This window comes from Dermochelys coriacea, chromosome 14 (genome assembly GCF_009764565.3).
Source record: "Dermochelys coriacea isolate rDerCor1 chromosome 14, rDerCor1.pri.v4, whole genome shotgun sequence".
Classification (NCBI taxonomy): Eukaryota; Metazoa; Chordata; order Testudines; family Dermochelyidae; genus Dermochelys; species Dermochelys coriacea.
Genome location: NC_050081.1, coordinates 29,021,290 through 29,042,623, shown reverse-complemented (window position 1 = coordinate 29,042,623; position 21,334 = coordinate 29,021,290). Strand labels below are relative to the sequence as shown.

The 21,334-nt window shown below is 45.9% G+C and overlaps 2 protein-coding genes across 5 annotated transcripts in view; one reads left to right on the top strand and one right to left on the bottom strand.

Moving 5' to 3' along the window:
- Nucleotides 1–3,036: 3,036 nt before the first annotated feature.
- On the bottom strand, nt 3,037–12,208 carry LOC119842758 (zinc finger and SCAN domain-containing protein 2-like). Of its 3 annotated transcripts, XM_038371279.2 has the most exons (3): nt 11,958–12,192; nt 8,512–8,636; nt 3,037–7,377 (listed from the first exon to the last, which is right to left on the bottom strand). In XM_038371279.2, the coding sequence occupies exons 2-3, from the start codon at nt 8,543–8,545 to the stop codon at nt 5,993–5,995; spliced, it is 1,419 nt and encodes a 472-aa protein (XP_038227207.1). In that variant the 5' UTR covers nt 8,546–8,636; nt 11,958–12,192; the 3' UTR covers nt 3,037–5,992. The 3 variants fall into 3 exon arrangements, 2 of the variants coding, with proteins under 2 accessions (XP_038227207.1, XP_043352812.1); XM_043496877.1 differs by lacking the exon at nt 8,512–8,636; XR_006275568.1 differs by lacking the exons at nt 3,037–7,377; nt 8,512–8,636 and adding an exon at nt 7,752–7,797 and having other exon boundaries at nt 11,958–12,208.
- Nucleotides 12,209–12,474: 266 nt separating this feature from the next.
- LOC119842755 (zinc finger protein 883-like) overlaps nt 12,475–21,334 on the top strand; it is a 76,876-nt gene continuing 68,016 nt past the window's right edge. Inside the window, exon 1 of one of the 2 annotated variants that reach the window (XM_043496773.1) lies at nt 12,475–12,643. The gene's annotated coding sequence lies outside the window, so the exon portion shown is untranslated. The remainder of the gene's footprint in view (nt 12,644–21,334) is intronic. The other variant, XM_043496774.1, reaches the window with a different exon arrangement.

Below are 21,334 nucleotides of genomic sequence, written 5' to 3'. Positions count from 1 at the left end.
GAAATGTCACTAAGAAAATCACCCCTCTAGGTGTAGTTTAGACCTGGGCTTTAAAACCTCAGGGCTAGTCTCCAGTGCTTAATTTGTGCCAAGGCTTGCTAGCGCTGAGCCCTGGAGCCGGTGGGCTTGACAGTTCATAGCTCCAGCACCTCTGGGCGTGCTGCATCAGTTATTAATGTAAAAAAAAGTGCTTGTGCCCTGGCACCTCTTTCATTACAAATTAAGCACTGCTAGTCTCCCCCAGTGTCACTGAGTATTGCAGCATTCATTAAACATGTCTCTGCTAGCAGCAGCTCTAACAGGCAGAAGGCATGTTCCAGCAGCCTCTGTGTCTCCCATCCCAGCGAAGGTTTTGATCTGGTGGAACTGTCCCTCATGCATGTGTGCTAGGGTAGAAGGGTGAGTGGGGACAGGGAATATGGGTCTCTGTACCCCACTCTGGACACTGCTGCAGAGAGGGATGGGCAGGGCTGGAGGACTGGAATTTGGGAGAGCAGAATTCCTGCCCAATCCAAAGGTTTTGAGTCACCTGGGATTCTTTGGGGCCTCTGAGATTTCTTGCAGACTTTACTCCCTTGGCTGCAGAGACCCTGTCAGAGCCACACTGCGGCAATGGTGTCTCAGATCCACATGCTGCTACAAGAGCTCCAAGAGAATTTAGAATGGTAACATTAATAGCAACTGCATGTTCACTCTGAAACCTAATAACTACAATTCTCCTGCCAATCTTGTTAAGCAATTCCTTGCTAGTCTCGGGACTCTTAGCCTCTTATTGACTCACCATTATTTCAAGACAGTGGGAATTAAATCCTTCAATCAATAATGAATAGGGTGAAGTTAACTGAAATAAGCCACTCTTCAAATGTGAGGGTTACACTGATTTTACTAAATCATTTCTTTAACCCATTAAGTCAGTGCAAAAGCAGTGTATGAAGCAGGACTCTGCTTACATTTTCAAGGTGGTATTTGCACGCATAACAGAGATACTGTGACCTATACTCACAAAGGTACTTAAATACCCAATCCCCAGTTTTAGGCACCTTAATTATAACCCCATGCTCCCAGCACTGGATTATTGCCTCAGGTGCCTAACTCCAAGAGAGGGTTCCCTGCAGCCTGGATTTAGGCCCTATCTCCATGGGGGTGGAGGTTGCACACCACTCCTTTCATTGGAATCTCCCACTAGCAATCTTACATGGCTCCCCACAACCTAAGGCACATGCCTCTCCCCATTCTTAGAGCCTGGGCACCTACCTCAGGCTTTATGGATACCAGGGGTGTTCCTGTGGCTTTTACATGCCTAAATGTTAGGCACTGTGACATTCGGTGTCAAAACACCTATGTCCCTTCATGAATCTAGACTTTACTTTTGACAAAGGAAATTGGAATTGACATGCTGGAGCCCAGAATGGTAACTTCAGAGCAGGGCTCATGTCCTGTCCCAATACAAATGCAAACCAGAGAAGAAAGCAGCATTATCGGGACTGAACAAGACTACAGCTGAGGTAGGGAAGGCCTGGTCTGCACTTAATATGTAGGTTGACATAGTTATGGCACTCAGGGGTGTGAAAAATCCACATCCTTGTGCACTGTACCTATGCCAACCTAACCCTGGCACAGATGCAGCTAGGTCCATGGAAGAATGCTTCCATTAACCCAGCTACTGTCACTTGGAGAGGGAGTGTTCCTACAACAACGGAAAAACCCCTTCCCTTGCTGTGCGCTACGTCTGCACTATTGGGTTATACCAGTGTAACCACAGTGCTGCAGCTATGCCATTTTAATTGCCACCATGTAGACATGGCCTAGTCCATGAGCTGGACTAAAGATTTTACCTACCCTGAACAATCATCCAGTGTGACCTGTCAGGTTAAGCTGGTGGGTTTGTCTGTGCACTGGTTTCATTGGTTAAGTAACAAGGACCTTCTGTCCTTTCTCTGTTGTCTATGTGTAAGTAACATGACAACTTTTGAAAGCCATATCTAATCAACTCCAAAATTTCAGGAAATGTTCTAGGCATTAATGGACAGAACCCTACTGACTTTCGAGAAAATCAGAAAATTGTAATATCACAGTTGGGTCCCTCAGGACAGGTGTGTGACAGTGATGTGAGAGTTAGATTAGGGTTAGTAGCTCCTCCCCCCCCACTCCATCCAGTCCTCTTGTATCTGCGCTCCTCACCCCCCAAGAGGGCTTAAATTTTCCTGGAGTATTTGCAAGAGCCCCAGAACTTGGGACTTCAGCCAGGGCCAGCTCTAGGGTTTTTGCCGCCCCAAGCAAAAAAATTTTTGGTTGCCCCCCACTTTTTTTTGGCTTTTACACATTTGCACTTTGCAGTAGGTTTTTTTTTTGACAGTTTAAAATTTAAAAAAAAAATGAAAACAGAGAATTTGTAGTTAGTGAAATAAAACAATTTCCTACTAGTGTACTCATTTAATTTTAACAAAATCACAATTACAAACAATTTGGGATCAACTATACACTGTAATGAAAAACATTAGTGTCTTCTGGTGCAGCCAGTTTCTCATAAATTAAAAGAATTTATATGAACTGAATTTTTCTGGTTTTTATACTTGCGTAGTTTTTTAATAATTCAGTGAAATCTAAATTTTTTTGCAATGGTAGTTTCAATTGAAATTAATGCGAGTCCTGACAAATAATTTTGAGACATGGTGGACCTCAAATAATTTTTTAGTAATTTCAGTTTTGAGAAACTGCGCTCACCAGAAGCCACTGATACTGGCAATGTTAAAAGAATGTGTAATGCTATAGCAGTGTTTGGAGTGAAAAAATCATTTCTTGCTATAAATTCTAATACTTTTAGAGGAGAAGTTTTAGGACTTATCTCAGATAAAGCTATTAATTCATCATACAATTTTACTCCATCAATGTCAGCAGCGTTATCAGTACTGAGTGCTAAATGTAGTCTTGGCAGTGCTTCATGAGGTCTTCTTTGGAAAACTGATTTTTAATATTTCCAATATCGTATAAAAATTCAAAAGTTTCACAATGACCATGCAGCTGATAAAATCTTTCTTCAATGGAAGTTATAGCTACATCCAAAATACAATAGAAACATCAGTCTTTACCAGTTAGCGAAGATAATCTTTGGTCGGATTGTAAATTTTTCAACTGATAAAGATAATCTTTGGTTCGATTGGTTATGTGTGCAAATACCACCTTGAAAATGTGAGCAGAGTCCTGCTTCACACACAGCTTTTGCACTGACTTAATGGGTTAAAGAAATGATTTAGAAAATCAGTGTAACCCTCACATTTGAAGAGTGGCTTATTTCAGCTAACTTCACCTTATTCATTATTGACTGAAGCTACACTGCAATTGGCCACTCTTAAATCAAAATAAGAATGTCCATAAATGAGTTTGCATTGATTTAACTAAATCATTTTAAATTCACACCTTTTGTTAACATGTTAACACAACTTCCTTCAGTAACCAAGTACAGAGTGTCAAAGATCTGCCAGTTAATCTGTAGGCTTTGATAATTTCCACTCACCATATTTGCCAATACGCAATTCACCAATAAATAGTCCATTCTGTTGACAAAATGTGAAAGTCACTAACAACTGTACCACAAACCATTAACTTATAACTGTGTTCTCCTTTTCACCGGTACAGAACCCCACCCACCCCAGAGGTAAGCTGCAAATGAGTATAAACTGGTCACACATGTGTTTAGACTGGAATTGAGAAGATTTCTAACCATCAGAGGAGTGAGGTTCTGGAACAGCCTCCCATCATGAGGAGTGGTGGCCAAACAACTTTACTAGTTTTAAGATTGAGCTTGGTACATTTATGAATCGGAGTAGATGCTGGGGTTGCCTGTAGTATTATGGAACTGGACTCAGTGACACAGAGTCCCTTCCAATCCTATGTTCTATTTTATCTATTTTTTATATAGATACTGCGCTCCCCACCATAGTATCTGAGTGCTAATGGTCCCTATGTGCTAATTACTTATGTTAAACAATATTCCAACTTACATTTAGCTGTGATGTTCAGAGTACCTTTCCCAGCCCTGAAGAAGAGCTCTCTGTGGCTTGAAAGCTTGTCTCTCTCACCAACAGAATTTGGTCCAGTAAAAGTTATTACTCCCACACCTTATCTCTCTAATAACCTTGGACTGACACAGCTACAACTACGCTGCTGTCCAGTAGCGTGTTAAGCATATTCCTATGCAATAACACAAAGATCCCGCCAGTGCATCACAAACTCATGAAGTCTATGGCACACCAGTGCTGCCGGAGCTGTCTAGTGGGAGTGCCGTACTGTGGGATAATGTCTTGCAGTTGCGGGGATGCAAGTGGCACTTCCATGAGAGGTGGTTGCAAGGGGGCCGACAGTAGCCTGTATTGTATGATTGTGTTTAAATGCTCTACCTAATTTTAATAATTGCTGCCTATTTCCTTTTTTTAGTGTTTGGATCCTGAGGTGTGTCCTGCTTTCACACCTTTAATCGGAGGGGAGGTCAATCTAGTTCTTTCCTTTGCTGGTTGTTTCATGGTTAATAAGCCTCCTCTTCAGGAAGAGATTTTTGAACTAGTAAATCATAGAAGTGTAGGACTGGAAGGGACCTCGAAAGGTCGTCTAATCCAGTCCCCTGCACTCAGAGGAAGACTAAGTATTATCTAGACAATCTCTGACATGTGTTTGTCTAACCTGTTCTTAAAAATCTCCAATGATGGAGATCCTACAATTTCCCTAGGCAATTTATTCCAGTGTTTAACCACTGTGACAGTTAGGAAGTTTTTTCTAAGGTCCAACCTAAACTGCCCTTGCTGCAATTGAAGCTCACTGCTTCTTGTCCTATCCTCGGAGGTTAAGAAGAACAATTTTTCTCCCTCTTTCTTGTAACAACCTTTTATGTACTTGAAAACTATTATTATGTCCCCTCTCAGTCTTCTCTTTTCCAGTTAAACAAGCCCAGTTTTTTCAATCTTTGCTCACAGGTCATGTCTTCTAGACCTTTAATCATTTTTGTTGCTCCTTTCTGGACTTTCTCCAATTTGTCCACATCTTTTCTGAAATGTGGTGCTCGCAACTGGACACGATACTCCAGCTGAGGCCTAATCAGAATGGAGTAGAGCGAAAGAATTACTTCTTGGGTCTTGCTTACAACACTCCTGCTAATACATCTCAGAATGATGTTTGCTTTTTTTGCAATAGTGTTACACTGTTGAGTCATATTCAACTCATCTTTAGCTTGTGAAAAATGCTTCTACACCCAACAGAAAATTTTGGCCAAAACCAGAAATATTTTGAATGGGAAATGTCACCACAGTACCTCATGCAAGTTATAGCGTGGATATCTCACGCCTGAATTGTTCTCTATAGGCCAGGTTCACCTATATGTCCCATGATGCACCATACTTTTCCCTCTTGGGGTACATCTACACAGCAGCTGGGAGGGTGCATCCCAGAGCGAGTAGACAGACATGTGCTAGCTCTGCTTAAACTAGTGCACTAAAATAGCAGCATAGCCAGGGGTAGTCTGGGTCGGTTTGTACTCAGGTGGCTGGCTCGAGCTGCCGCCCTAGCTCATTTTGCAATTTTCACCATACTAACTTGAGCAGAGCTAGCATGTGCTGTCTGCCCAATTTGGGAAGCATGCTCCCAGCTGCAGTGCAGACATATTCTTAGAGAAGGGAGATGGTGCATCATGGGAGATGTAATCCAGCTGAGAGCCTGGCCCATAGGGGAGATTGGGTACAGGAGGAAGACAACCGAACTATAACTCCTATGAGGCAATGTAGCAACATTTCCAAAGCAAAATATTCAAGTTCAGGGCAGTTTTTTGCCAACCCCTCCCCCCCAACCACCAATTCCCCCCCCCACACTCAAAAAAACCCAGACACTTGACACTTTTCACAAAAACGGGTCAAATCAACCCCCACAATTTTCTATCAAAAATAGTTTTCATGGGAAAGTTTCAACCCATTCTACAGATGTATAGTGTCTTTCTCCTGCGTGGGATCTAGGCACTGCTGCTTTGCACGGGCATCACTGTAATATGCAATAAAGTCTGGGCTGTCATCACAATGGGGACAGTCACAGGGCAGCCCTCCTTCCTGTGTTTCCGTTGATGTGACACAAGTCCTGAGCTGTGACGGAAGCTTTTCCCGCACTCAGGGCATCCATAGGGCTTCTCTCCAGTGTGGAGTCTCTGGTGGGAAGTCAGTTGTGAGCTTACGGTGAAGCTTTTCCCGCAGTCAGGGCATTTATAGGGTTTTTCTCCTGTGTGGATCCTCTGGTGCCTGATCAGCTGTGAGCTGCAGCTGAAGGTTTTAGCACAGTCCAGGCACTTGTAGGGCTTTTGCTGCATGTGGGATCTCTGATGGACAATGAGGTTTGAGCTCCGATTGAAGCTTTTCTCGCAGTCAGGGCATTTATAGGATTTCTCCCCTGTGTGGGTTCTCTGGTGTCTAATGAGCCTGGAGCTGTTCTTGAAACATTTATTGCACTCGAGGCATTTATAGGATCTCTCCCGTGTGTGGGTTTTCTGATGCCTGGTGAGGTGTGAGCTCTCATTGAAACTTTTCCCACACTTGCTGCATTCATAAGGTCTTTCTCCTGTGTGGGTTCTCTGGTGTCTAATAAGGTCAGAGCTGTTCCTGAAACATTTCCCGCACTCAAGGCATTTATAGGGCTTCTCTGCCGTGTGCACTCTCTTGTGAATAACAAGGGTTGAGCTCTGGCCAAAACTCTTTTCACACTCATCACACTTATAGGGTCTCTCGCCTGTGTGGATTTTCTGATGTCTCAGGAGGTAGGAGCTCACGCTGTAGCTTTTCCCACACTCGGGACACTTGTAAGGTAGGTCTCCTGTGTGGGTTCTCTGATGTGCAGAAAGATTGGAGCTGTGATTAAAGCCTTTCCCACAGTCAGGGCATTTGTAGGGTCTCTCTCCCGTGTGCAGTCTCTGATGGGTAGCAAGGTTCGAACTCCTGCTGAAGCTTCTCCCACATTCGTCACACTGATAGGGCCTCTCTCCTGTGTGGATTCTCTGGTGGTCAATAAGGGCTGATCTCCACCGGAAGTTCTTCCCACACTCACTACACATGTTCGGTGTCTCTCCAGTGGGGATTTCTTGGTGGACGGTTTCTTTGAGCTCTCTCTCCACAGGCCGTTTTCCTTTCTGCCTAAGGGACCTGCGCAGATTCCACCTGTCAGTCCCTTGTTCCAGGCTCTGGGAAACGTTCCCTTCAGGATGTCGCAATAACATCCTGGGCAATTCCACTCGCTTGACACCTTCCTGCTGCAGATTCTCTTCCTCATTCTTTCTCACTGTCCCATCACCTGCTGGAACAGAGAGAGAATCCAGACAGGAGCCACTCCCTGTGCTGGCAGGAATGGGAACCTCTGAAAGGGAACAAGAAAGGGGGGAACAAACCAAAGAGGAGCTGATTCAGAAGCTGAATACCTGAGAGGAGAAAGGAGGGGACCAATTCTCTTCTACATCCCATCTGAACACTCAGAGAGAGGGAGAGACTGCCAGCTATTAGTCAGGGTGGGTGGGAAGCTATGATGAGTGACGTCTGCCATGAGAATATGACCCCTGCTGGGGATAATCCTGACCTGATTGAGAAGAGACAGAACTGGTGGAGCTCATGGACTTTTTGTGGGAATCTCAGATTTTTGCTTCCCTCGCTGATGGTTTCTGAGTTGGTTTAACCACCCCTAGGAGCTCCCTTTCCTCAGAGCCCTGGACAGCCAGGACCCACAGCTCTTCCCCTTGCTCTGGCCAGCAGGTGATGCTGGGTTTGGGAATGGGAAATCCTGCTCAGGAGACAGAAAGCAAGTGGGATCAAACCCACCCTCTGTTTGTTGAGTGGTTGTTAGGGAGCCTATGCCAGGATTTTAATCCCTTTCTTTGCTGGAGGGACATTTAATACAAACAACAAAGGAAATAGTCCCAGATCCCCCTGGGAAAGGCAGCATGTGTGGCCCAGATGCTGAGTCACTGAAGTGAGTTTAGGGATCTGCACCGACAGGGAATTTGGAGCCAGATTTTTAAAGGCCTTCAGGTGCTTAAAGATGCAGACAGGCTCCTCGGGGGATTTTCAATAGCACCGAGGCACCTATCTCCATTGTGCTTTAAAAAATCCCACGAGGCAGCTATCTGCCTATCCTTGAAAACCTGGCCCTTAGGGACTTAGGCAGTGCTGACTCATGAGACACGAGTCCATCCCTAAATTGGCAGAGGGGTCACAGGCCTCACAGGACAGAACCTGCCCTGGGAAGGAGCGGCTGGGAACATGGAGTTTCTCCCATTTGGGAGCCTTACTTATGGGAAGAGCAGCACCATCGTTATGTCCTTGAATCTCTGGTCCCGCAGGACAGGTGCAGAGGGGATGGTCTCTCACACATGGGATATGGGATTTTAGAGGTGGCTCCCTCTCAAATCTAAGAGGCCAGGGAACACCCTTGAACACAACCCAACCCAGATACTTCTGGACCCCAGCTTGCAGTACCCAAGGGGACAGGAATCCTTACCCAGCAAGGTCTCAATCTCAGAATTCTCCTGCATGACGTCCCTGTAGAGAGCTCTCTGACTGGGGTCCAGCAGAGCCCACTGCCCCAGGAAAATACTCAGGCACCTCCTTGAAGGTCACTGGCTGCTGAAACAGCAAGGGTCCCTCACTCAGCACGTGCGGCCCCAGCACAATCTCACAAGTTTAGTCACTGGCTCCCCTTCCTCATCCTCCCTTGCCATCTACTCTATCACCAGGGCTGTTTCCAGCATCACATTGCCAACAGTTAAATAGATGTTCAAATCTTACCCTTTCTATGGCTCTTGGCAGAATATGCAGAAACCTCATATTAGTTTTCACTGTGTTTCTGGCTATTTAGTTTAATTCAGTTTCAGTTTGCCCACCATGCCAGGCCTGCTAGATGGTACATTAGGGAGCTGGGTATGGCTGATTTTTACACTCCTTATATTCAGGATCTATGCAAAGTCCTACTTGGCTATTGGTGTAAGTTAGAGCAGCCTTAATACTGCTCTAACTTACATTTTGCTTTCTGCAGCCCCCATGGGCCTCGAGAGACAGAAGAGCTGTCGTGCAGTACGTTCTGGCCATGCTCCCAACACATGCACACCCAAAAACAGCTATCCCCTAATTCTGGGAACTGTGCTTACACCCCCTTTCTGAGGGTCTACACAGCAATTAGACGCCCGGGCTGGACTGTGCTAGCCAAATTGGGCTCATGGAGCTCAGGCTGTGGGGTTGTTTCACTGCTGTGTAGATGTCTGGGCTTGGGCTGTAGACCAGGCTCTTGGACACGGTGATGTAGGAGGGTTTAAAAACATGGCCTTCAGTGAATATTTGGCAACCAAATTCTACAGACTGTGAATAATTTGAACAACTGTATTGTCAAGCTTGAACTGAACAAAAGTATTGTCAATGTTAGGCCTCAAACTTCCGGAAGCTCTAAAAAGCAAGCTTTGCAAAAGGAAGTTAAGACTTGTGGTCAGGATGCGCTGTAACCAGGCAACTTTTTGCTGACTCCTATGAACTAAGCCGTGGTCCCCAACTTTTCTGTGGGAATAGCACATTCCTATTCCCAAAAGATTGTGGCGGGCGTCAAACACCCTGCCGCCGAAAAGTGGCAACGGAAATAAGCATTGCCGCCGAAATGCAGCTAAGAAACGGCAATGCTTCTTGGCGGCATTTCAGCAGGCGGTTCTCCAGCGACCGCGCTTGGCAGTGGCATTTCAGCAGCGCAGTGTCCTGCGGGTGCACACAACTACCCTGGCAGGCGCCATTGCGCCTGCAGGCACTGCATGTGGGACCCCTGAACTAAGCAAACCCACATTAAGCACACTTAAAACTCAATTGGCTATAGGAGATAAATAGGCCTAAATTATACGAAAATTGGCTATAAGGAGATAGGTATGCATCAATTATACAACTGGGGCAACCACACTGACCTCATTAACGATGTGATCCACCCAGATTGGTTGGTCTGTTTTGAAACATGGCCAACAGATCAGATAAAAACTATGAAGGCAAGGGACTGTGTGTGTGTTTTCGGTCATAAGGGAAACCTGACCTACATCCCCTGGACCGAAGGGACGTGCACTTCTCGACTGTCTGTAACCGGCCAGTGCAGAAAACAGCTGACTGAAGGGTAACGTATTTTTCAGACAAATGCAGGGTAAGATTATGGAGTAAAGTAGTGTGGTTGCTTGAGCTAAATTGATCTCAGTTGTATCAATACTGTAATGTAAAACCAGTGGTAAATAACTGGTGGATAATAGCTTTATATATGCTTGTCTTCAGGACTTTCAGTATAACCTGCCAGGACCAGTGTATGTAGGGTTGCTGTTCATTAGCTCCTTAATGGTTCATAACATGTACCTGTGCTTGTCTTCAGTATAATCTGCCATTTATATTAATTCTTATCCAATGCTGGTCTTTACTTTTTCTTTTCTTATTTTGTCTGTGTTGTTTTTATAGTCAAAAATCATTAAAAACCTTTTTTGAGGAATAACTAGTAGTTTTAATTTTTCTTATACAGGCATTACTCAACCTCATTACATCTGTGTTGGGTGGTGGGAAGTAGCAATCACCCAGGGCCCAATTAGGGTCCTGATGCGTACCCCCTTCTTCCTTTATCTCCGCACAGACAAGTGTAGAAAAAGCACTAGAGTGCTGGATAGAAAGACAAAATAACCGTTGACAAAGGCAGTCACCATTGGTGGATCAAAGAAATGAAAGAAGTTTTGACACCAACCCAGGAAATCAGAATGCCTTCAAGACATATGATCTCAAAGAATAAACTTGTCTATTAAAAAAAAAAAAAGAAAATCTCCCCCCAGGAAATTTTAAAATTAAAATGCTGCAAGGCAAATAGGAAGTGAAATACCATGAGATGGGATTCCTGAAGCCACTAGTGAATTAATATTTTCAATTATTTGCTATTAAAAATATGTACAGTGATGCACAATGACATCCACCTGCAGAATATTAATGCAGGTACATTATGAAGTGCTCAGAGTGAGCAAAAGAATAGTTTAAAAATAAAATGATATAGGAATGCAACTAGGTTCCACGGAACACAAGAAAAAGGCAGAGCAATTCAGGCAATGAGAACAGCAGCTAGGGCATTTTGTGAACTGCCATGAGGTTTTATGCAGACACAGAAACTGATAAGGGACACTTTCAAACCTTAAAAACATGTCTGACGTGGGGGGATCGCTGTATGTAAAATATGTCAGTGAACCAAGTCTCCTTTGGCAGCTCAGTACATGTTATTTAGGGAAGATCTGTCCGGCCTATGCATTAGGCTGCCCTGTGCCTTTAAGAAGTCAACCCTAGAAAGTGGGTGCTGAGCTGGAAGGGAGGGCCGAGACCAGCCCCTATTAATAGAACACACTCGATTTTTCATCGGAAATGCATCCGATGAAGTGAGCTGTAGCTCACGAAAGCTTATGCTCTAATAAATTTGTTAGTCTCTAAGGTGCCACAAGTACTCCTTTTCTTTTTGCGAATACAGACTAACACGGCTGCTACTCTGAAACTCGATTTTTGCAAAGGCTGCAGATGGCTCCCCGACGTCTGGGGTCGCTTCTATCCCCTCTGCCGCTCCCTATCGCGGGGTTTCCCCTCTGCCACTGGCTGGCAGAGCCTGTATCCTTAACCCCGCTCCCTACCCCCTGCCCTGATTTTGCCCCTTGACCCCTCTCCTGGCCCTGCCTCCAGCTGTGTGACCCCCGCCCCCCGCCCACCGTGCAGTCAGTCTGGCCCCTGCACAGACTTTGCCCCTCCGATTTGCCCCCTCGAGCACCGCGAGAGCGTTGTGCAGGGCGGGAGCCGGGGCACCAGCACGTGGGACTGAGCAGCCTCGCTTCGCAGGAGGCTGCTCAGGAGCAGCAAAGCAGCAGATGGTGCCATTGCCCCGGCCCCGGCCCTTTCCCCCGGGTCTCTCCCCCTCACCTGCAGGCTCCGGCTCAGGGGCTGGTGTCGGCAGAGCCCGGGGCTGCCCCAGGGGCTGGTTCCAGCCACTGGAGCAAGTCCCCCCGGCTGGGCCCAGAGGGGTTAGTGCGGGGCTCTCCCCGCACAGACCCCGCTGGGGAGCAGCAACGGCTCAGCCCGGGCTCCCGGCTCACAATGGAGGCGGCAGCAGCGTCTGAGCCAGGAAGCTCAGCCCCGGATCCGCTCAGAGACGGAGAGAGCAGCCGCCTCCCTCCCGGATGGGCAGAGTAGCGCTGCGCGGCGGCGGCGGGGGCGTTAACTCATCAGCTGCCAGGAGGCAGCGAGCGAGGGCTCGCAGTGTCAGGGACTCCGAGCTCAGCGGAGACAGGCTGTGATCGCCTCGGGCACGTCCCTGGGGGGGAGTCTGGCAAAGGGAGGTTCTGGGGGAAGGATCCTTTGACCCCCACGCCGGACGCTGCTGCAATGGAGGGTGGGCAGCGCTGGAAGCGCTCAGTCTCTCTAACCAGCATACGGGGGTAGTGGTGGTGTGAGAGCTTCCTGGGTCAGACGCTGCTGCTCCCCAGCGGGGTCCGTGCGGGGAGAGCCCTTCCCTAGCGCCCCCCTGGGCCCAGCCGGGGGGACTTGCTCCGGGGGCTGGAAGCAGCCCCGGGCTCTGCCGACACCAGCCCCTGAGCCGGAGCCTGCAGGTGAGGCGTGGGGAGACCCGGGGGAAGGGCTGGAGCCGGGCAGGAAAGTGACTCTGCCCCAACGGCCCCTCCTCGCCCCAGCTCTGCCCCCGGGGGGGGGGCGGGGGGCTGCGAGTCCCGGAGCTGCTGCCCTCCCTGACCCCCCCAGACTCTGCCCCCCTGAGCGCCTGCAGGAGCCGAGCCAGCTCCGGGAGAGCCAACTGGGAAAAGCGAACTAAGAGCTGCACCAAATGTTCCAAATGAAAAAAATAATCAGGGTATATGCAGGGTTAGGGGTGTCAGGAGTGGGGTTCACAGAGGGGATGGTGTCGGGGTGCGCAGCTCTGGGAGAGCAGGCAGTGATGGTATTAATCATCTTAAAAACATCTCTAGCCCATCTTCCAACATGTTGTGGGAAAGTGCTAATATAAACCTGATTGGTTAGAATCATTATAGACACACATTATAGCTACTACTTGACATAGCAATGGAATGTGGATTCTGAGACTAATGCAAAGGAGTAACATAGTATTCATTGGAAAAAAAATTCCTTATTGGTTTTGGAAGAACAAACAAAAAGTAAACTTGTCAGAATGATGAATACTACTGAAATGTATCCTTCCAAAAATTTACCATAGAGAAAAGGCCATGACATAGGGTTGTACCTTTGATGTACAAAATCCAGAACATGTGGGATGATCGCAGATCAACAGGATTGCTGGCAGTGTTTTGATAATGCTTATGGATTTCCTAGACAGCTACACTGGCACTGTGCACTAAGTAAGCACCTTTACTGATGTCCCAGACAGCTACCTCAAAAAAAGAGATGAGCCTGGGAAAACTTGGAGAGGTGGTACGGAAAGTAAGTTGTCCAATCAGAACAATAAGTATTTCAGGAGAAAAATTAACACTGATGTAGCTTACAAGGTAATAAAGCATGGCAGGATGGTAGAATTCGTTGCAGCATTGTTGTGGTTTTTTATTAGAAAGGGGTGAAAACTATATATTTGAAGTTATCATTTTCGCCATAAGGTTTTTGTGGGAGAACTAACAGCCAATAAATGGGTGCAGTATCAGCCTGCAAACTATGCCGTCTGTGCAGAAAAAAAGTTACATAAGTCATTACTTTACATACACAGTGCAAATAGTCTCATTGATACCAATGCGATGGGTGTTAGACACTGATGATTTTATTATGAGTATGGCAGTATTTGGTGGTTTAATTCTCAAAACAGAAGCTTCTGGGATTATTGGGTAGGAAAGGTTCAATTTATTAAGTGTACATAGTCGCCATTTTGGATTGGTAAAAGGACAACCTGTCCTCCATCTTGGTACCCCATCTCCTTCAGCTTTTTGGCGCCAAGGTAAAGGCGAGAAAGATAGTGTCTCGTAGGCCTGGCAGTAAAATCTGCCTAGCAACAGAGAACGCATATAAGGGAGTTTCAGAGTAGCAGCCGTGTTAGTCTGTATTCGCAAAAAGAAAAGGAGTACTTGTGGCACCTTAGAGACTAACAAATTTATTAGAGCATAAGCTTTCGTGAGCTACAGTGAGCTGTAGCTCACGAAAGCTTATGCTCTAATAAATTTGTTAGTCTCTAAGGTGCCACAAGTATTCATATAAGGGAGTGTCACCTCCGAGGGGCACTCTGTGTCTCTGGATGCTGTGAAAACAAGTCATCATGCCAGTGAGGCTTAGAAGCCCTCCCACAGAATACCAGCCTTGCTATTTGCTAGAGCTCTGAGGGATTAGGACTTGAGGTGAACCAGTAACATCTACTAAAGTTCCCTTAACTTACCTCCACTCACCTGTTCCATCATCACATGAGATAGTGTTTGAATTCAGCATGCAGGATGATGAGATCAAGAATAGAAGAGAGAAGACAACATACTAAAGATCTACTTACCTGTCACTGAAGTTCCTGAGGTCTGGTTCTTGTTGTGTTCCTGTTCCTGCCACCTGTCCCTGAGACCCTGGCTCCTGTCTGTGTTCCTGTTCCTGTTCTCCTGTCCACTGTCTGCAAGACATGGTATAGTCCTTCTTGTTTAGTCCTATGTACCCCATTGTGTATAGGGTTTGGGGCTCTGGGGTTCATCCCCATTTCCATCATCTGTGTTAACAATTGAGCTGTTATTCTTTGTGTTATCTTAGTTGCAGGGAGTCCTAGTTTGTTGTTGTGTATCTCAATAAGCACCATTTTGTTGTTTGCAACCTTAATCTGCCTTTGTCTTAACTACACAATTACCGATGATAGATGTGGAGGGGGTAAAACACTGCAGACAGCACATCTTCTGTAAAGTAAAACCTAGTTACAACTGTCTCAGGCTAACAGGATCAAGAGTTTGCTTGAGAATTAAAGCTTTCATTAAGAATAATAATCATAAAAATGATTCTAACCTTCATGGTTGCTGAGAAAAAATCAAGTGCACATTAAAGGGACAGAAAAAAGGCAAACGAAAAGCCCCAAGTGTGTGTGTGTGCATTAGATGTTTAGTAAAAATTTACAGTAGAAATTTTCCTTTGAGAGGGATTCATACAATATAGTGTTACCTCCTTTTCACCTGAGCAGATAGCCAAAGGTCAGGGCCTGTGGGTTGTTCCAGTTGGGAGGAGAATACGACAATGGAGTCCGGGACCTTTTTGTGCAATCTTGCTTATTCACAAAATCCTGTTTTGGTGAATGCAGGAGGGACCAAATGCCCCCACCTCCACCTGCAGCCCCCAAAACAAAACAGATGACAACTTATTTTGCTTACAGCACCAACCTCTAGCAGCCAGCTTGTTGAGGCTGGGTTTACATGCACCCCCTCCCCTCAGCAGAGCTCTCTCCCAACATAGCTCAAACTCCCTGGTGGCCTTCAGTGTACCCACTGCTATCGTGTTTTTGCTATCCTGTCTTACATTTAAGGATGGATGCCTCATTCATCAATGTAAAGGGCTTTAACCCGCCTATAACAATAGCAAAGTGCCCTTAGTGAACATTTGCAAAATAAGGAAACCATGGATGAGGAAGCACAATGAGATCCATACAGAAAATATTAACCAGGGTGAAGGATAGAGTGCTAGAAACAAAAAGAATAATAGAAATAATATGTAAAATAAATAACAAAAAGGATGGAAACTACATTGACAGTGGATTGCAGGAAAGGGAGTCGATTCAGGCAATCAGAACAGCACATAGGACAGCTCTTGCTCCATGCTTTGAGTTTCCCTGTCTGCCTCTCTCCTCTTGCCTCCACCAGTTTCACCATGCCTCTGGACACCGTTCTACCTCCTTCACAAATTTCCCCTCCCTTCTTGTTTTCTCTCTCTGCTCAACTTTTAGCACCATCTATGGGCAGGAGTGGACCATGATGCTAATATGAACGGAGTGAGGACAGCGGTTTCAGCAGATGTCACTGAGCAATTTCAGATCACTGCAGTCTGCTCTGGAACAGTAAAGGAACAAATTCTGAAGAAAGCAGTCTCCCACTTGATCCTTCCTTTGCTGTGTTCCTGTCTGAGGTGAGGGGGAGGGAGCAACTCTTCCTGCTGGGACAGCAAAATAAATAGCTCCAGAGTTGATGGGCACCTGGCCTCTGGGGCTGGCTAGAGCCTTGGATAGCAGCAGCAGCAGGGGTCATGGGCGGCAGGTGAACCCCCTTTAGGGAGGCCAGCCACCGAGCCCCACCCCTTCCACCAAAGGCCCTGCCCTAACCCTGCCCCTTCCGGCCTCCTCATCTGCTGCAGCCCCGAGACCTCCCACACCATGGCTGGTGGAGCCATGGGTGAACCGTCCTGATCACCGGCCAGCCTGAGCATCGTCCTGACCCTGGCCGGCCCGAGCTGCCTCAGGCCACCAGCTGGCCCAAGCTGCCCCAAGCCACTGCCTGAACTGATCCCCCACTGGCTTTGGGGGAGAAAAAGGGGGAGCAAAGGGCCCCTGCCACCCATGGGTTGTCAACCCTCCCGGCTTCACTGGGAGTCTCCCAGAATCAGGCTCTGTCTCCCAGAGGCTACTGAAGCCACTCCAGGAGATTTTAGACTTCTAAAAGTCCGATGGCACAGCAGGGCTATGGCAGACTCCCGGCCTGCCTTGGCCCCACGCCACTCCCAGAAGCAGCCGGGGGTAGCAGGTCTCTGCATGCTGCCTCCGCCCCAAGTGCTGACTCCACAGCTCCCATTGGCCAGGAACTGCAGCCAATGGGAGCTGCAGGGGCGGTGTCTGCAGGCAGGGGCAGCACGAGGAGCTCCCTGGTTCCTCCCTAGGGGCCACAGGGACATGCTAGCTGCTTCTGGGAGCAGCATGCAGAAGGGGCAGCATGCGGAGCCTACTGACCCTGCTTACCTTGGGCGACTTCCGGTTAGTGGTGCCGTGGGGCTAAGATAGGCTCCGCCTTCGCAGCTCCCATTGGCCACAGTTCCCGGACCTCAACCCCCTTATCCAGCCCAATGAGGGTGGGGAAGAGTGAGCGATGGAGGCGAGGGGATGGAATGAGTGGGGTGGGCCCTCTGGGAAGGGAAGGGAGAGGGGGCAGAGCAAGGGTGTTTGGGTTTGTGTAGTTAGACAGTTGGCAACACTAGGCAGGGGTCACATTTCTCTGGGACGCTGTCTCTGGTTTATTCACTCTTGAGAATCTTCTTTTAATACATTAGGATCAAGAGAAAAAGAAAGGAAAAGTGCAGGGAAGGAGAGCTAATAACAGATGACATCAAGAAGGCTGAGTTGTATAATGCCTATGTTACAAACCCAAACAAGTAAAAAACAGGTTAAAGAATATTTAGAGAAGTTAGATGTATTCAAGTCAGGAGATTTTGAAGAAATATACCCTAGGGTACTTAAGGAACCAAGCAATCTCAGAACCCTTGTCTTTGAGAACTCAAGGAGGATGGGCCACAGAGGACTGGAGAATAGCAAATATGGTATCAATCTTTTAAAAGGAGAACAAGGCAGACCAGGGTAATTATAGCTCAGTTTCCGTAACTTCGATACCTGGAAAAACACTGGAACAAATGATTTAAAAATCAGTTTGTAAGCACTCTGAGAATAATAGGATTATAAGTAATAGCCAGCATGGACTGTAAAGAACAAATTGTTCCAAAACAACCCACATTCCTTCTTCCACAGCAGTACTGGCCTACTGGATAAGGAGGGAGCAATAGACATATCTTGATTTTAGTAGTGCTTTTCTCAACACCCTGCATGACATTCTTATAAGCAAGCTAGGGAAATGTGGTCAAGATGAAATTTCTGTAGGGTGATTGCATAACTGGTTGAAACACTGTTCTCAAAATGTAGTGCTCAATGGTTTGCTGACAAACTGGGAGGATGTATCTGGTGTGGTCCTGCTAGGGTCTGTCTTGGGTCTGGTATTATGGAATATTGTCATTAAAAAGTTGTGTAATGGAATGGAGAATATGCTGATGTAAGCAGAGTCAGAATGAGCTCTACCCTGACATAGAATCATAGAATATCAGGATTGGAAGGGACCTCAGGAGCTCATTTAGTCCAACCCCCTGCTCAAAGCAGGACCAATCCCCAATTAAATTATCCCAGCCAGCGCTTTGTCAGGCCTGACTTTAAAAACCTCAAAGGGAGGAGATTTTACCACTTCCCTAGGTAACGCATTCCAGTGCTTCACCACCCTCCTAGTGAAAAAGATTTTCCTAATATCCAACCTAAACCTCCCCCACTGCAACTTGAGACCATTACTCCTTGTTCTGTCATCTGCTACCACTGAGAACAGTCTAGATCCATCCTCCTTGGAACCCCCTTTCAGATAGTTGAAAACAGCTATCAAATCCCCCCTCATTCTTCTCTTCTGCAGACTAAATAATCCCAGTTCCCTCCGGTTTCCTCATAAATCATGTGTTCCAGTCCCCTAATCATTTTTGTTGCCCTCCGCTGGATGCTTTCCAATTTTTCCACATCCTTCTTGTAGTGTGGGGCCCAAAACTGGACACAGTACTCCAGATGAGGCCTCACCAATGCCGAATAGAGGGGAATGATCACATCCCTCAATCTGCTGGCAATGCCGCTACTTATACAGCCCAATATGCCATTAGCCTTCTTGGCAACAAGGGCACACTGTTGACTCATATCCAGCTTCTTGTCCACTGTAATCCCTAGGTCCTTTTCTGCAGAACTGCTGCCTAGCTATTCGGTCCCTAGTCTGTAGCAGTGCATGGGATTCTTCCGTCCTAAGTGCAGGACTCTGCACTTTTCTTTGTTGAACCTCATCAGATTTCTTTTAAGAAATCCTCAGCAGACAGCTCATCCCTAGTTCTTCTGACCGAAAACAAAGGGTTAGTTAAATTACAGCTCTCTAAATGTAACTGAACATAATAATCAGCATCTACCCTACCATTAATGTCATCGAGAACTAACTGTATCCCCCTGTGTATAGCTTCAACAACCTGCTGAGCTGAATTTGTTCTCTCAAGATTGACAAAACGAAATTCCTCACAATACACCGACCCCCCCAAATCTAGGTAATTCACATTGCCAACTTCTCACTCTCTGCATATACACCTCTGCATTTTCAGGGTTACTTGGAGTTCCTCTACGGGACCATCTTCTAAGTCAGATGCTATTTGAGAGTCAGATTCCGAGGGGCCTCCGTGAGGGTCCCATCTAGAGAGCCATCTGGGGAATTTTCTAAATCAGACACTGCATGAGAGTCACCACTGCCCCCCAGGTCGGATTCTGCCTCCCCATTCTGAGACACACCAATTTGAGAGCCTCCAGTAGGGGGCATCTCTTTTTGTTTGTTTTTTTCCTCATTACCTCTTTAGCCTTTTAAAAAAAAAAAAATTACAGTGACCCTGGCCTGGAACTTTTTTGCAGCCATCTGTTTATCTCCCAAGCGCTGTCCCCCCTTTTGTTTACACCTTAACTGATGTGTACCCTTGAGGGTGCCCCTTTTACCCAGGCCCCTTTCCACAAATAGTCATGCCTGCTCAGAGCCACCTTTTGGAAAAATAGAAGTATTTTTCTAAAAGCCACCTGCAAGAGCTTTTGCATTTTTGATGTAGTTTCCAGCCCTCCTTTCTTTTAGAATCCCTGAAGATACAGCGTCCACAAGTATTCTGAAGAAAACATCATATTTTCCCCAAATCTTTCTAGAATACCGTTCTTTTTAGAACCCCCAAGGATACAGCATCATCAGTTTTCTGAATGAAGCATCATACTTTTCCCAAACACTAGAATATGGGGGAGCTATGACGAGCTTATGGTGTTGGGAGAATGCTTTGTCGGTCCTTGGATTTTTATTCACAACCCCTAGAGTGCGTGCTCCAGGTTTGTGAATGGGTGTGTTTTCACTCACGTTCACAACTACTAGAACGCGTGCTCCAGGTTTGTGAATGTGGGTGTTTTCACTCACAGTTTTCTCAGGGCTTGGTGTGGTGGTTGCCACTGAGGAATTGGAGTTATGTTTGCATGGTTGGTTTTTACCAGAGTCTTTTGTTTTGTCCTTGGGTTTGACGTATATGAGGTTTGGATTGTCCTGATGCGTCATCTGTGCTCTTGTGCTGTTTTGCTTTGGCATTGTTAAAGGTCTCAAAGCAGATTCCTGGTTCTTTGGCGGTTCTGGTGGAGGTGTCCCTGTAGCTCTGACTACAGCATTGTCAGGAGAGCTGCCCATGCCTGATTAGGGGGGAAAAAATCATTTTACAAAACTTAACTTTACCATCTTTCTCACCCACACCTAGGTATTTGCTTAAAATACAAAACCTCAGAAAATAACCAAACCAATAAGCAAAATATATTTACTGGGCTTCCTCCATCCATCAGCCATTGATGCTAGTGAATTTTCCTTCTCAGCTGTCTGTTTCCTTTTTCTTTTGAGCTTGTTTACCCTCTGATCTAAGGATCTCTCATGTTTTGACCATACCGTAGAGCAGACAACATTATTATTATAAAACACATGAAACTGTCTTGTAAACTTAAAAAATAAAATTTTCATTAGGGTGTTTTTCTATTTAAAAAGTCACAGCTTTAAAACAAAATAATCCATTTCAGGCTGTATAACAAACACAGGTTTTGAGATTTTTTTTTTAAGTGAAAGAAATAAAAACCCACAAACATTTTAAAAAACACATATCTCATTTTGCAGAATAAAAAACAAACTGCTTTAAAAACCAACTTTTAAAATCCATTTAAAAACACATTTTGCACAGAAACCTGTGTTGGTTTGAAACTAATAGTTTACAGCCATATACCTTTTTTTAAAAACCCAGCAATATACTTAAAAAAACTACACACCTATGTTTTACACAAACTCAGACACACTCACACGCACAAACCCCAGCAGTTTAAAACACCAAACCAACAGTTTGCAACAAAATACTTTTTTAAACACCCACACTTACCTCTAGCTTAGGCCCCTGAATCACTAACAATTTAAACGTTAAAGCCAACTCTTTTAAGAAGACAAACAACCCCATTTAAAAAAAATCATTTTTGCAGAAAAAACAAACTGCTTTTAAAAATAACTTTTAAAAACCATTTTGCACAGAAAAACACTCTGTTAGTTTGAAACATACCATACCATCAGTTTGCAACCATAAAACCCCAGCAGTTTAAAACCAAAAGTTTGTAACAAAATACTGTTCAATAAACCCACATGCATTTAAAAGCCAATTGCTAAAAGTTATATTCTACCACAGGGTAAAGGGTTACTGGCACATGGCAGTTCTGTTTTCTCCTATGTGTGTTTGGGCCTTTGGGTTAA

What these genes read in the sequence shown, in the direction of transcription:
- LOC119842758 (XM_038371279.2), bottom strand. Translation starts at nt 8,545, where the DNA reads ATGCAGGAGAATTCTGAGATTGAGACCTTGCTGG. An exon ending in TGAGATTGAGACCTTGCTGG is followed by an intron (nt 7,378 to 8,511) that starts GTAAGGATTCCT and finishes GTTCCCTTTCAG; the next exon opens with AGGTTCCCATTCCTGCCAGC.